Source organism: Macrotis lagotis, chromosome 1 (genome assembly GCF_037893015.1).
Source record: "Macrotis lagotis isolate mMagLag1 chromosome 1, bilby.v1.9.chrom.fasta, whole genome shotgun sequence".
Classification (NCBI taxonomy): domain Eukaryota; kingdom Metazoa; phylum Chordata; class Mammalia; order Peramelemorphia; family Peramelidae; genus Macrotis; species Macrotis lagotis.
In genome coordinates this window covers 576,596,593-576,611,429 of record NC_133658.1, presented here as the reverse complement: position 1 = coordinate 576,611,429, position 14,837 = coordinate 576,596,593, and the positions used below count along the sequence as shown (strand labels likewise).

The window sequence follows — 14,837 nt, the reverse complement described above, 5'->3', positions numbered from 1 at the left end:
GCCCAAAATTGTTCCTGATTGTTGCACTGATGGAATGAGCGAGTCCATCAAGGTTGAACATCACCCCCATGTTGCTGTTAGGGTATACAGTGTTTTTCTGGTTCTGCTTATCTTGCTCAGCATCAGTTCATGCAAATCCCCAGGCTTCCCTGAATTCCCATCCCTTCTGGTTTCTAATAGAACAATAGTTGAACCTTTTAATTTAAACTTAATTATATCTTCTGGTTTTGTTTATGGCAAGAATAGCAATATTGAGATAATTCAGTCCTTACACTAGTACATTGACTGGTTATTAGATGATGTCAATATAATTAGAACAGCATTGATAACTCAGTGTTTCTTTATAGTTTAAAAACTTGTGAATTTTAGCAACTTCTTTTTTTTCCTACACTTTTATGCTACCATTTCTGAATAAGATGATGATTATGTAGCACCATGAAGATCAGTTGTATTTTTCTTTGTTTCTGCATTGTATGTTTGGTAATTAGACATTGCCTTATTATTTTGAACATTAAGTTTAAGTAATTTATAATTGACTTTTTCATTGTCTTTTTTTTGTCTTCTCTATTACAATTAGGCTATTTCCAGAATAGGGACCATTATTACTTTTTTGTGTTTCATATACCTAATTCAACAAACATTTATATTCTGTTATGTGCAAAGATATGCTAGAGTTAAGAGACAAAAGAACAAATGGCTCCTGTCCTTAAGGTTCTTTAAATTCTTTTTTGGAGGGGACAGTATGACAAATTTTTTTTTAGGTTTTTTGCAAGGCAAATGGGGTTAAGTGGCTTGCCCAAGGCCACACAGCTAGGTAATTAAGTGTCTGAGACCGGATTTGAACCCAGGTTCTCCTGACTCCAGGTCTGGTGCTTTATCCACTACGCCACCTAGCCACCCCGACAGTATGACAAATAGAAAGAAAACATTAACAATTTGGGAAATTAAAAGAAGACTTTACTTTAGGCAGGAAGTGGTACTTGTCTTAAATCATAAGGAAGCTAAGAATTTTCTCAGTTGAGTTGAGGGTGCAGACTCTAGGAATGACAAAGAATGGTATATGAAATGCATAGAAGAAGGTAAAAATGATAAGTGAAATAAAGAATGCATGAATGGGAACAATAAGTGTACAGTGGTAGACTAGCAAAATTAAACACTAGGCTGAGGAATTTGCATTCATGCTAGAGACAAGACAGTGCTTGGGAGTGATGTGGTCAGATATATACTTTAGTAAGGTTATTTTTGGAGATGGGTTGTAGAGAAAAGAGAATAGTGGTAAACAGATGGATAGGATACTATTAAAATAATCCATGAGGGGCAGCAAGGTAGAGTGAAGGATAGAGCACTAACCCTGTAGTCAGGAAGATCTGAGTTCAGATACTTGATACTAGCTGTATGACCTTGGGCAAGTCATTTAACCCCACTGCCTCACAAAAAACCAAAAATATCCATGAGTGGTGATGATTTGAATTAGGATTTTGATTTTGTAAATGGAGAGAAAGGGATAAATTATGAAATCTTTTTCAACAGAAGGAGCAGTAGGACTTGGAAAATAATTAATTATGGGGAGAAGTAAGGGAGAGTGAAGAGTCAAGAATGAGTTCCAAGGTTATGAACATAATTACTTAGAAGAATTATGGGTGTCTTCAACAGAAATAGAGAAGTTTGGAGAAGCAGTGTTAGGTGAGCAATTCAATCATAAGTTATGCCAAATTGTGATTCCAGTGATATATCCAGCTAGAGAAGCCCAGCAGATGGTGATGGGGGAGAGAAATGAATATATAGACTTAAGAATGAGTTATATAGACATGATCATCTAATTCATGTTGGCTGATAAAATCAACAAATGGGAGAATAGGGAGAGCAAAAGAGGATCAAGGACAATTGTACTTAAGAGATTTGAACTGGATGTTAATCGGGAAAAGGAGCAGAAACATTGATTTCAAGATGGGAGGAGAACCTGAAGAGAGCAGTGTTTCAGAACCTCTTAAGAGGAGAGAGTATCCAAGGAGAAGGTAAATGATCAGTAGTTGTACAGGGCACAGAAAATTTAAAGAGAATGAATTCCAAATTAGAGTCAGCATTTAAGTGATTCTTGTTAACTTTTTAAAGAAAAGTTTCAGTTGAATGGTAGAATGGAAAGTCATATTGCTAAGGGTTTAAGAGTCAGTGGTGAGGAAGTTGAATAAATTGAGGGAATGGGGAGAGGGAACAGAAAACTTCTTAGGAACTGACAAAGCAGCATTGGATGATAGTTTTTAAAGATTGAGGATGTTTAAAGGCAGAAAAGGAGCCCATAGATAGAGATGAAAAATAAGGGAGGTGAGATATCTAATAGGAGATAATATGGGGTGATTTAGGGATCTTGAGAAGGAGAAATTTTGGAGATTATAACTGTAGGGGAAGTATTGATAGAAAATCAAATCAGGGAAGAATTTATAGGATTTTTCTTTAGCAGTGAGTGTTCAGTTGAACTCAGAAAAGAATTTGCAAAGGAACTGAATTAACATGGTTGTGTGACTTAATCTGTAGTCAAGGCAAAAATGTCATTGATGATGGGGTTGACTCAGGACTGAGGATTGGTTGAGCATGACTGATGGAAACAGAATAATGCAAGAGATACAGGGATGGAGGACCGTGAATATAGTCTGTCTAGTGGCTTCTTCTTACTTCTGTGATCAAATACAAACTCTTCTGGTATGTTACAGTTTGATTCTTTTTTTCTTTTTTAGGTTTTTTTGCAAGGCAGACGGGGTTAAGTGGCTTGCCCAAGGCCCCACAGCTAGGTAATTATTAACTGTCTGAGACCGGATTTGAACCCAGGTACTCCTGACTTCAGGGCCGGTGCTCTATCCGCTATGCCACCTAGCCGCCCCCTACAATTTGATTCTAACCTATCTTTATAGACTCAATGAACACTACTCCTAGTTATGAGTTTCATCATAACACTCCATCAATCAATCAAGTATTTTTATGTGTCAATGTCTTTGTACATTATTCTTAAAGAGGATCATGACATCAGAGATCTGATGCCATGACATACAAATGAATTGGATTTAAGTGAAGGAGGGCTGTACAAAGTCATCAGTCTCATTTTCTCCTCTGCAACCAAATGGGTCCAATGACCAGATATAGGTCAAGTCATCAAAGATAGCCCTGGATGCGGTGAAAGACCTTGGCCTTTTTTAGCTAGGGTCTTCAAATGTGACTGAGGCAATACTCAGTCAGTGATTAAGGGTAGGTAAGAGTTGAAGATGAGGAAAATAGAGAAAGATGTGACAGCTGATTGTATATTAGGAATGAAAGGGAGTCAAGAGTAAGGATAAACTCTCTGATATTGTGAAACCTGAAAGATTAAAAGAAAGAAAGATAAATTATTTTAAAGGCTTATAGGACATCTAGGAAGAGATTAGAAGTCAGTTGGAGAATTTGGCATGGCACTTAGGAGAAGATGAGGTATAAGTCTATCTATATGAAGATGATTGTCATCCATCGAAGAGTATAGAGGTAGAAGAGGAGAGGACTCAGGACATAGAAGATGATTTAAACATGCAGACTGATGGGCGGCTAGGTGGCGCAGTGGATAGAGCACCGGCCCTGGAATCAGGAGTCCTTGAGTTCAGATCCGGCCTCAGAGACTTAATAATTACCTAGCTGGCCTTGGGCAAGCCACTTAACCCCATTGCCTTGCAAAAAAAAGAAATTAAAAAAAAATAAAATACAGACTGAGTCATATTGGAAGAGACTCATGACAAAATATGTCACCAAAAATTCAAAATATCTTGAGGGGGATAGTCAACAGTGTCATGCTCCAGTGGTCAAAAAAGATGAGTAATAATTGATTCAGCAATTAAGAGATCATAGGAAAGGGAAGTTTCAGTGAAATGATATGGTTAGAATTTGGACTTTGAGGAATTATAGTGATTGGGAGTGAAGAATCGTTAGAATGAGTTAGACAACCTTTTCCCAGAAGTTTTGTTGTGACTAGGAGGAGCAATATAATGTAATAACTTGACAGTGTGGATGGAGCATGATAGGATCAAGTGAAGTGTTTTTTTGTTTTTTTTTTTTAATTAGGGAGTGGATAGACAGCCAGGAACTTGGTAAGTGGATAAGCAGTTGCAAATGATTAAGAGAAGACAGGTGAAAAGGAGATCAAGAGCAGAAGTTAAAGGAGTTGGAACTGGCAAAAGACTAGAATCACTTAATTCTCAGACTTATAGAACAAAGGTGGAAAGAATGGGGGTGATAGTGTGGTGAGTTGAAGTGTGAAATTAGAAGAGAGGGAGCTCAGGATGGAGATACTAATTTTTCACTGTTATATGATGTGGAATCTTTTGTTGAGGAAAAAGAGTTGGTTACTCAACAGGATAGAAGGTTTTCAGGGAAGAGTAAGCAAAATGATGTGCAACAGTATGGACCCAACTGAGTTAAAGGGAAAAGAGTGCAAACTTTCACATAATATCTCCTATAAAATGACTACAGAAAACACCTTATAGAATTTGAAGCAGAAAAGCCAATATTTGTTGCTCTAGCCCAGGAGCAGCAACAGCAGGGGGAGCACTGGACATATCCAATACACAGGGATAGTAAGGTGACTAAACACCTGATCAGAAAGAGATTCTAGAGGTCAAGCACTGTGCTTGCAGTGGATGAAGGTCCAGGTCCATATGACAGTCTCTATGCCAATTTGCATTCCCAGGACAGAGATAAGCAGTCACAGTTACAAGGGACCTGGGGTCCTACTTGGGTTAGGATAGAGTGCAGAACTGGAAGTTTAGACCACTTCAGAAGCACTGAAAGCCTACAGACTCTCAGATGAAGCCACAGACTGGCCAAAGACCAAAGCAAAAAAAAAAAAAAACCAAACAAACCCATAAGTCTAGAAAAAAACATCAACAAAAACCCAAACCATAAAAAGTTTTCAGGCGTTGGGGGTGGGTTGGGGGAGAGTTCAAGACATCAACTCAGAAGACAACAACAGTTTGAAACTATCTACAAGCAAAGCCTCAGAGTAAAATGCCAATTGGAGAAAAGCCCAGCAAGAATTTCTAGAAGTTAAAGAATTTTTTTTAATAGCAAAAAAAAAATTATAAATCAAGGAAAAATTGTAAAGGGAAAAATTAGGAAAAAATGAAACAAATACAAGAAAATTATGAAAAGAGAAATAATAAATTGGTAAAGGAAGTATAAAACTTAATTGAAGAAAATAATTTTTAAAAATTAGAATTGGTCAAGTGGAAGCGAATGACTTGACACAAGATATCAAGAAACAATAATACAGGGTCAAAAGACTAAAAGAAAAAGTGAAATATTTCATCAGAAAATCTGTTAAGGAAAATAGACCAAGGAATGATTATTTAAGAAACACCTGAAAGCCATGATTTTTTTTTTAAAAACAGCCTAGACATCACATTTCTTTTTTAAAGTTATTTTTTACAATTTCATGCAAAGATAATTTTCAACGTTCATCTTTTTTGTAAGATTTTGAGTTCCACATTTTTCTACCTGCTTTCCCTAACTCCCTCTCCACAACAATAAGTAATCTCATATATGTTATCCATGTACAGTCATGTTTAACTTATTTCCATATTAGCTAGACAACATATTTCAAGGAATTATACAGGAAAACTGTCCAGATATCATAAATCAGGGGGCAAAGTAGAAATTGAAAGAGTCCATGGGTCATCTGATAGAGATTCCAAAATGAAAATTCCCAGGCTATTATAAATAGCTAAATTCTAGAATACCCAGGTTAAGGATAAAACAAAGCAAACATCCAGAAAGATTTAATGCCATAGAGGACTTTAAAACATTTCTGATGAAAGGACTAGATCTGAATAAAAAATGTAACATAAAAGACTCTTGAAAAGCATAAAATGAATTAAGACATCATAAAGGACTTAACAGGTTAAACTGTTTCATTTCTAAGTTGGGATGATATCAAAAAAAAGAATGGAAGAGATGAAGAATGTGGGGAAATTGTTTCATATAAAGTATTTCATATAAATTATTTCATAAGAATAATTTTTGCAGTGGAGGGGAAAATGAGGGGGAAGGGGAACACTTGGAATCTCCCTCTCCCTCCCTTCTGCACTGGTTCAAAGAAGTAGAAATTCATCTTACCCAACAAGGAAGTAGGAAAGGGATTAAGAAAAAGGGGAAAGGTGATAAAGAAGTATAGATTAAAGGAGGCAGTGATCAAAAGGTAAAAGAGATAGGATAAACAGAAGAGAATGGAAAGAAATGCATAGCAGTCATTATTGTAAATGTGACAAAACAATTCATAACATGGAAGGAGATTACAGAATGGATTAGAAACCAGAAGATAAAGGAGGAGTTTTATCTTTGGATAGATTTGATCTACACAAATTTTCAGTGATTTTTGACTAAGTTTTTTGGAGCCAAGATAAATTTAGAGGTTATTTTCTGTGGTGGAGAATATGACAGAATTTCTACAGGCTGAAAAAAAAATAGATTTGGCTGTCTAACCGTTTATCTTTTCTGGACCAACTTGCCCAACAAAAACTTGTCAAGGGCCACATATAGAATTTGATTATTATTTATGATGGCAATATGACTCATTACCAATGCATATTATAATAATGTATTAAAAGAATGATAATAAAATGAGTATAATAAAACTTTTTTAAACAAAAACTTAAGAACATACCATTTTTAATGCTAACACTGAGTCTGCTTTTTAATATCAATTCATCTCTATCTGGTTTGATAGAGCTATGCAAAGAATATTTTCATGATGCTTATCTGAAATTTTAGTTACATTTTTACTTTTTTGTATTTTTTACATAGAAAAGGAGTTTCTTTCAAATACATCTGCTCCTCAAAAGAGATGTCATAAACAGGCCATGCTCATGAAATGTCAGATATTTTTCTTTAGGCAGGTAAAACTTTAAAAAGTCCAGTAAAGATACTTGCATACATTTTTCTTTAAGTTGTTTATTTATTTGAAAGTATAAGAATGGAGTAACAAATACACTGAAAATACAGTTGGTGTTTTCCAAAATTTTGAAATCTATCCTCAATGTCTAGTGACAAAATGGAAATTAATGCAGTATACAATTAAGTTATCTGTTGCAATTCAGATGATTCACAGAACATTTTAAAATAAAGATCCTAATTCCTATGAACAAAACAAAACTTTAACTGTCAGGTTGCATAATGTGAATTACCTGAAAAAGTTAAGTCATGTTAAAAGTTAAACTGGTCTGTGATGTTGCAGCATTGGCACATGTTCTCACCATTCATCATTTCCCAGTTACTTGTTGCAAGCTACATAAATAGACTGAAGGCTTCATGCACAGGCAGTGGGATGGACACACCTGTTCTAGAAGATATTTTAGTTGGGACTCAAGGGAGGTTAGAGTGGAGCAGGGAGAGGATTCCAGATATAATAGACAGCCAGAGAAAATGTCTAGAACTAAGACAGAATCTTGTTTGTGGAATAGCCAAGAGCCCAAGTACATGGTGGAGGAGTAAGATGTAAGAAAATGGGAAAAGTAGAGGGGGGACTAGGTTATGAAGGGCTTCGAAGGCTAGAGTATAAGGTATTTTCTCCTGGAGACAATGGGAAGCACTGGATTTACTTAATTGTGTGTGTTTTTGCAGGGGACGTGGTGGAACTTGTGAACCTGGTCTGATCTGGGCTTTAGGAACATCACTTTGATGGCTGACTGGATGATAGATTGGGGTAGGTAGAGACTTGAGACAGATGGATCTTTAATTAGGCTAGTCCAGGTGTGGAATAATGGTGAGTGCCTGTAATTGAGTGGTGACAGTATCAAAAGGAGAGAACATTGCAAGAGATGGCGGCAAAGGTGAAATTAACAGGCCTTGGGAACAAATAGGGGAGTTGAGAGATAGTGAGGAGTTCAGGATAACTCCTGGGTTATGAGCCCAACAAACTGGGCAGCGAGTTTGTGAAATTCTCTCACAAAAGTACTCAACAGCATGAATTGGAGGCCAAGATTGAATTTTCAGAACATCTTATACTCAAAAGAAACTGGATGATCGAGTACAAAGAAATATATAAAGAAGTTTTAGAATCCAGGCCTTGAGAGACTAAGTATCAGAATAATAAGGATCTGAAGCCAGACTTAGATCAGGTAACTGATAGGGGAAACATATTACTTTAGTTCAGTCTCTCAGTACCTCTTATCTGTATTATCAACAGTCTTGTTCTCCCTTTGTCAAATCTCCATTTACTCCAATTTATCATATCACTGTGGCTGCCGAAACATTTTAAATACAATTCTTACCCTATCACTCTTCTGCTGTCAATTCCAGTGATTTACTAGTGCCAATCAGAGCAAATAAAATTTGTTTGACTTTTTAAAAAAGTTTATTGATATTTTTGTTTTCATATCACTTAGATTTCCTCCTGACATTTCCCCTCCCTGCTCCCATAAAGTCATTCCTCTGACAAAAGAACTTAAAAAAAAAAAAAGAAAATGTCAGCAATCTTGATTAGTACATCAAAAAAGCCTGACATTATTAGCAATATTCCACACTCATCTATGGGGGACACTTCTGCAAAAGTATATGTGTAAGGAGTGTCTTCTCATATCTCTTCTTTAGAGCCAAGTTTATTCTTTGGAATTTTACATATTCATTTTAAATTGTTTTGTGGTTATAACTTTTAAAGTCCTTTACAACCTCACTGAACTACTACTTCTTCCTTACATTTATCACTATATGTTCTTTACATATAACCTGACAAAGTCTCTCCTATCTCAGTGCCCTTGCACTGGCTGCTCCCCATGTGTAAAGCATATTCTCTAAATCAGTGAGTCAGTGGGGTTAAGTGACTTGCCCAATGTCACACAGCTGCTTGGATGCTAAGCCAAAGTATATTTCTTAGAATTAAAATTGAGGTCATTGTGAGACCCATAGAGACTGGTTAGCAGATAGAGTAAACTGCAGTAAAGAGAATGGGGCATGAGAGTAAAAAGGGATTGTTTTCTCAAATGAGATGATAATTGTAAAAATAGTGGCTACTACATAGTAGGCATTAAATAAATACTTATTCCATTCTCCTTTTCTCCCCCACCTCAACAGATTTTTTTCTTTCTTGTTTGGATTCAACTTGCTAACTTTCTTATTTTGGTATTCCCTGAGTCTGGATTCAAATATTGAAATTTAGTCTTGACCAAGTCCAAGTTAGTTTTATCTCAGGGCAAGACCTGCTGCCTTGTTTAATCCTCAACTTTTCCTTGATTTCACTTGTCCTGCCTCTGAACATCAAGGACTTTATGTTGACATTGTTATACTTTTGTGGTGTACTTAAACCAAGATTTCAGGAACAAAAGAATCACATCACAATATAAATTTATAGAATAGAGAGCATGTGATTTTGTCAGCTTGGGAAATTCTTCCCACTAGATCACAATTATGATTTAGTAGCTGACTGGAAGTTGCTTGAGTCACATGGAAAGCACTTGCCAAGAATCAGTCATCAAATGCTATTTGCCTCAGACAAATTTTCCTGTCTCTGCTTGTTTTTCAGACTATATTGAATTGAAAAGTCACTCTTAAATCAAATTTAGGGATTTTCAAAGTTCAGAATTTCAGAAATAGGAGACATGTTGGCAATTAGCTGTTTATTTAACTTAGGGAAAGTTGTGTCTAAGGTCAAATACTAGTAAAACTGAAATATAAGGACCCCCCCCCTCCCTAACATTAGTATAAGGATGATATTCCACTCTTCAATTTCTAATGATGCATTTAAAATGACTATTTTGATTTAAGGTGAAAATAGATGAGACACAGCACAGTTAAGGTATATTTAGCATTTTAGGAGTAAGCTTTTTTTTTTTGCAAGGCAAATGGGGTTAAGTGGCTTGCCCAAGGCCACACAACTAGGTCATTATTAAGTGTCTGAGACCGGATTTGAACCCAGGTACTCCTGACTCCAAGGCCGGTGCTTTATCCACTACTCCACCTAGCCGCCCAGGAGTAAGCTTTTGACTTGATTTTTTTTACTTTATTTACTCAGTAGCACATAGAACATACTTAATTCTTGTTATTTGACTTGATATGAACAAATAGGTAACCTTATTTCTATAGTTCCCTAAGTGAATCTAATAATTTTATAATTATGAGTCTTTATCATCAAATTTGTTTTCTCTTTAAATCACCCTAGTTAACTTTTAATATTGTTTAGCTAAATAAAAAAAAATGTAGAGGAGAAATTGCTCCCAGTTATTTAATAAGCCTTTATTTTATTGAATGTAATGTGCCTGACACTTCAAATCTCATGGATTTTATAATTCTGTTAAGGAAGACAAAACATCCATAGCAGTATATACAACATAGAAGATCCTGGAAGATCCTGGCAACTGAAGGATTACAATTCAATTTAGTAAATATTCATTGCACTCCTACTGTGTGTGCCAGGAACTGTGGGGAAGCACTGGAAATACAAAAAGAGGGCATTTATAATTATCTAGGGGGGTGGGGTAACACACAATCACTTATATACAAAGTAAACAATATAATGCAATGTAAATAGGAAATAATTAAAAGAAGGAAAGCACTAGACTTAAGAGGAGCTAGTAAAGCTTCATGGAGAAGGTGGAATTTTAGTTGGTAATTAAAAGAGACCAGAATGGAAGAAGGAGAATATTTACAAAGAAAACTCCAGAGTCAAGGTAAAACAAGACTGGAAATAAGGTATGGGGAGGGGAAAGCTGGGTTATGAAGAGCTTTGAATGCCAAAACAGAACATTTTGTATTTGTTGCTGGAGGCCTTGGGAAGCCACTGGATTTTATTGAGAGAGGAATTTTTTTTGGGGGGGGTGTTATTTTTTTTGAGAGAGGAATATTTTAATAGTCTTTTCAGACAATTGTGGATATTCTTCTTTGATACTTCTTCAAAGCTTGCCAAGTGGTAGGTTTTAAAGGTTAGCTGCTGTGTAAAATCTAAATTCAAATCAATGAATTTTTCCTGTTCTAGTACATTGAAATACATTATTCTGACCTTCTAAGTTCTGTCCTTCACAATATGAAAGTTATGTTTAGGGCCACCTAGGTGGTGCAGTGGATGGAGTACCAGCTCTGGAGTCAGAAGGACCTGAGTTCAAATCTAGCCTGACACTTAATACTTACCTAGCTGTGTGACCTTGGGCAAATCACTTAACTCCATTGCCTTAAATTAAAAAAAAAATTACCATTGATGTTCTTGGAAAAGTTTTTTAAATATGGGAAATTGTCAAGTTCATGATGATGGACACAAGTTTTCCAAAATTTTCATTTTTGTTTGTATGCTTGAATTTTTTTGTTGCAGTAAATGTTGTCAATTATTTTATTTGAAGAACAGCTTCACTTTGTTCATTTCTTGAGAAAATGCCTGCCAAATATCCACATACCTTAATTAAGCATAATTTGCTAGTTATTCTTTCATATAAAAAATAATGTTCATGAAAAAGTAGCTAGCTAGTTCAGTTTGCACTTGATTTAAGGAATAAAAGCATAAGTGCTCTTCCTCAAGATAACTGTTGTATGTCAGTCTCGAGCAGAAGTCCTTTGTGCAGGTCCTTTCCATTTCATTACACAGAATATTCAGTTTGGGCTGAGGCTTAATGAAATGAAATAATATTCATTGTTTCATCAAGGACATTCTGAAACAACTGACTTTTTTCTTCCTGTGCCTGTGTGGACATAAAGAATATGGTAACTATCAGTACAGCTTAGTGCAACTGTCTTGATTCATGGTAAGCTGCAAATGGTTTCACCTATCTTAGCATTTGTACCATCACTGCAAATATCAGCAGTTGCTCCAGGAAAAGCATGACATTCGAAGAAGAACTTGGATGAAATCAAGTGAAACAGCAAATTCACATATAGATTTGTCCATTTGTAAGAGAAAAGTTCAGTTTTACGTATGAGATATTAATTCAGCCTTCATATTTGCAACTTAAATCTTTATAAGTCATAAAACCTCTTGTAAACTAATGGCAGCTAGTACCATAGTGGATAGAGTATTGGACTTGGAGGCTAAAGACTTATTTTCATGAGTTCAAATCTGGCCTCCGACAATTTTTAACTATGTAACTCTGGTCAAGTCACTTTATCCTGTTTGTCTTATTTTCCTCATTTGTAGAATGAGCTGGAGAAGGAAAAACAAACCACTCCAATATCTTTGCCAGGAGAACCCCAATGAGGTCATGAAGAAGTGAATACAACTGAAAAAATGACTAAACAGAAATACTTAACTTGTGACACAATGAGAGTGAAAAAGGGCAAATAACTGCTTAGATTTGTTATTAAAAATAGTTTTGGCTTTACATTCCCTGAAAATCTCAGTAGTCCCCGAAGACCACATTTTAAGTACCATTGCGCTGTAATTATAAAACCATTTGAAAGAATGGATTTTGAACAAAAAGTTGAGTTCTGTTTCGATTATGTTGAGTCTGAGCTCTCTGCAAGATATTCACATCCAATAGGCAGATGGCGATTTGTACTGGAGCTCAGACAAGGACAGTATCTATAGATCTTGGAGTTGACAATTAAACTCATAGAAGCTTATGACTCCTCCCCTTTTTAACAAAGAATAGAAAAGATGGCCTAGCATGTCATAGCCTAGCATGTCATAGTACCTTATTGGCATTCTCATAATTAATCATGATCCATATCAGAACTCAGCATTGTCTCTATTGTAACAGTATATATAACACCCATTATAATGCCAGGCATTGTGCATTTATAAAAACTCATTTAATCTTCACAGCAACCCCAGGAGGGAAGGTGCAACTATTAAATACTTTTTATGGTTTAGGAAACAAGAAAATGGAGGTTAAATTGATTTGGCCAAGCTCACATAACTACTAAATTTTTTCTGAGGCTGAAGTTGAATTTGTCTTCCTTCTTTCAGCCATTCAACTGTCTTTTTTGAGATTGAAAGTGTGGGACAAACTAAGTTACCCTAATATTATATGTAGTTGGATTGACTGCTAGTAGACCTAGTCCATTTATCTTGAACACATGGTTCAAATGGATAATATTCAGGTCCCAGAAGAAAGAATATTTGATGAACAGCACACATGCTCCATTGTATGCCTACAATTCCAAGATAGAAAAAGGGAGGTCTGTAGAAACCTTTTGGAGGATTCGTGTGAGGGTATGAACAATTCACAAAAGATGAGATGGACTGCGATCTGCATTCATAGTAGGAATACTGACTTTGATGAGGGCATGGGCTCATTAGCATAGAAATGCTTTTATTTTCAGATATGTAAGAGATCTTTTATAAAAAGAGCCTTGGAATGATTATAACATTGTCTATGTCAGTGACTTTTTAGGGACCTGACATGCTTATGGGTTTTGAGAGAGCCTAGAGCAAATGACACACAAAGGTAATTCAAAATGAAACCTTTAAGAAATTTATTGTTCATCATATGAACTTGTAGTTAATAAAAAATTGTAAAGGATCTATGTGGAAGAAAATTGTGAACTCGAAGACTCATTACCATTTGGCACATAGTACTTGTTCTAATGTAACCTAGTGACTGACTAATAACTTTTTTTTTAGTTTTTTTTTGCAAGGCAAGGGGTTAAGTGGCTTGCCCATGGCCACACAGCTAGGTAATTATTAAGTGTCTGAGGTCAAGTTTGAACTTAGGTACTGTGTTCTATCCACTGTACCAACTAGCTGCCCCAATAGCTTTTTTTTAAAGAGTTCAATTCTTTTTTTAAGTACCCCATATTTATACACAGAACCAGTTCTCTTTCTGTGTATAGATCTTCCTGTTCTATATCTTATTCACAATGATACATGAGCAGATTTGTCAGGTTTTGCCAAAATCCACATGTAATTTTCTATGGTATTCTCATGATCTTTAAGTCTAGTAACTATCAGAAGACTCTCTTCAGTTATCTTGGACTTCAGCTGCCTGTTAGGCATTTTTAATTCTACCCATTGAAATCTAAAGAAGTGTTTTTTTTTCCCTAACAAGAATAAATAAACAAACAAACCAAACACACAAATAAATAAATAAATCCTCTCCATTTTTTTGTTATTATTCCTGTCTACTCTGAACAGTTAACCTGTTCCTTCTGAAGTGCCCCTCCCAGTAGCTACCTTCCTTAGTTCACATTCTCATGAGTTGGGTCCCCACTTTTAAAACTCTGTAGTTCAAGTACCTCCCCTGAGATACTTTTAATAGCTCTAACCACAAATTAGCTCAAAGAAGGAAAATCTAAGATAGCAAAGTAAGAAGAACAGATACAGACTACCTTCCCTAAACCTTGGATACACTGTCCCACAAATACACTTAGCATCAGTGGGAAGAGTGGGCACGTGGAAAAAACATTTTGCTCTAAACACTGCTGTGCTGGGCCCTTTGTCCTTCCTCATTGAATCTTCATTCTGCTCCCTCTGGGCATATTATCTTTCTGGATCTGCCTATTACTAGAATTCAACTGTCACCGACTATTCACTTCAGTTCATAGCTCTCATCTCTGTCACTAGGGTCTAAACTTCTCAAAACTGCTTTTTCATTGACATTCTTAACTTTCTCTGTTGATCAAAGTGTATCCATCCACAGATTCACAGGTAGTTCACAGTTTAAGGAAGATTTTTAACTGTGGTGGTGAGGGGAATAAATTTCTTCTTCTTCTCTTATCTTCTCCCCCTCCCCCCAAAAAGGAGAAAGGAAAAAGGCAACTTTCTCAGGAAGTATCTGTCCTTTTTATAACTGGCTTTCTTCTAAGCTTCCATACTCCTTGTTTCCTGCCCCAGTTTTTGTCCTAGAACTGGCAAGCTAGCTTATAAAGTCCTCACTCATTGGAGATGGCCAACCTTTGGGCAGTCGGTGGCA

At 35.9% G+C, this 14,837-nt stretch overlaps 1 protein-coding gene across 4 annotated transcripts in view; it reads left to right on the top strand.

Annotated features, from left to right (window-relative positions):
* The window catches only part of KPNA1 (karyopherin subunit alpha 1), a 97,326-nt gene that overhangs the window by 13,233 nt on the left and 69,256 nt on the right, over nucleotides 1-14,837 (top strand). The window contains exon 1 of one of the 4 annotated variants that reach the window (XM_074214651.1): nucleotides 2,870-7,711. The exons of the other annotated variants lie outside the window; for them this stretch is intronic. Coding sequence (XP_074070752.1) covers nucleotides 7,687-7,711 — 25 coding nt within the window. The 5' untranslated portion in view covers nucleotides 2,870-7,686. Of the gene's footprint in view, nucleotides 1-2,869; nucleotides 7,712-14,837 lie in introns of those variants that run through there. 4 annotated transcript variants of the gene reach the window in all.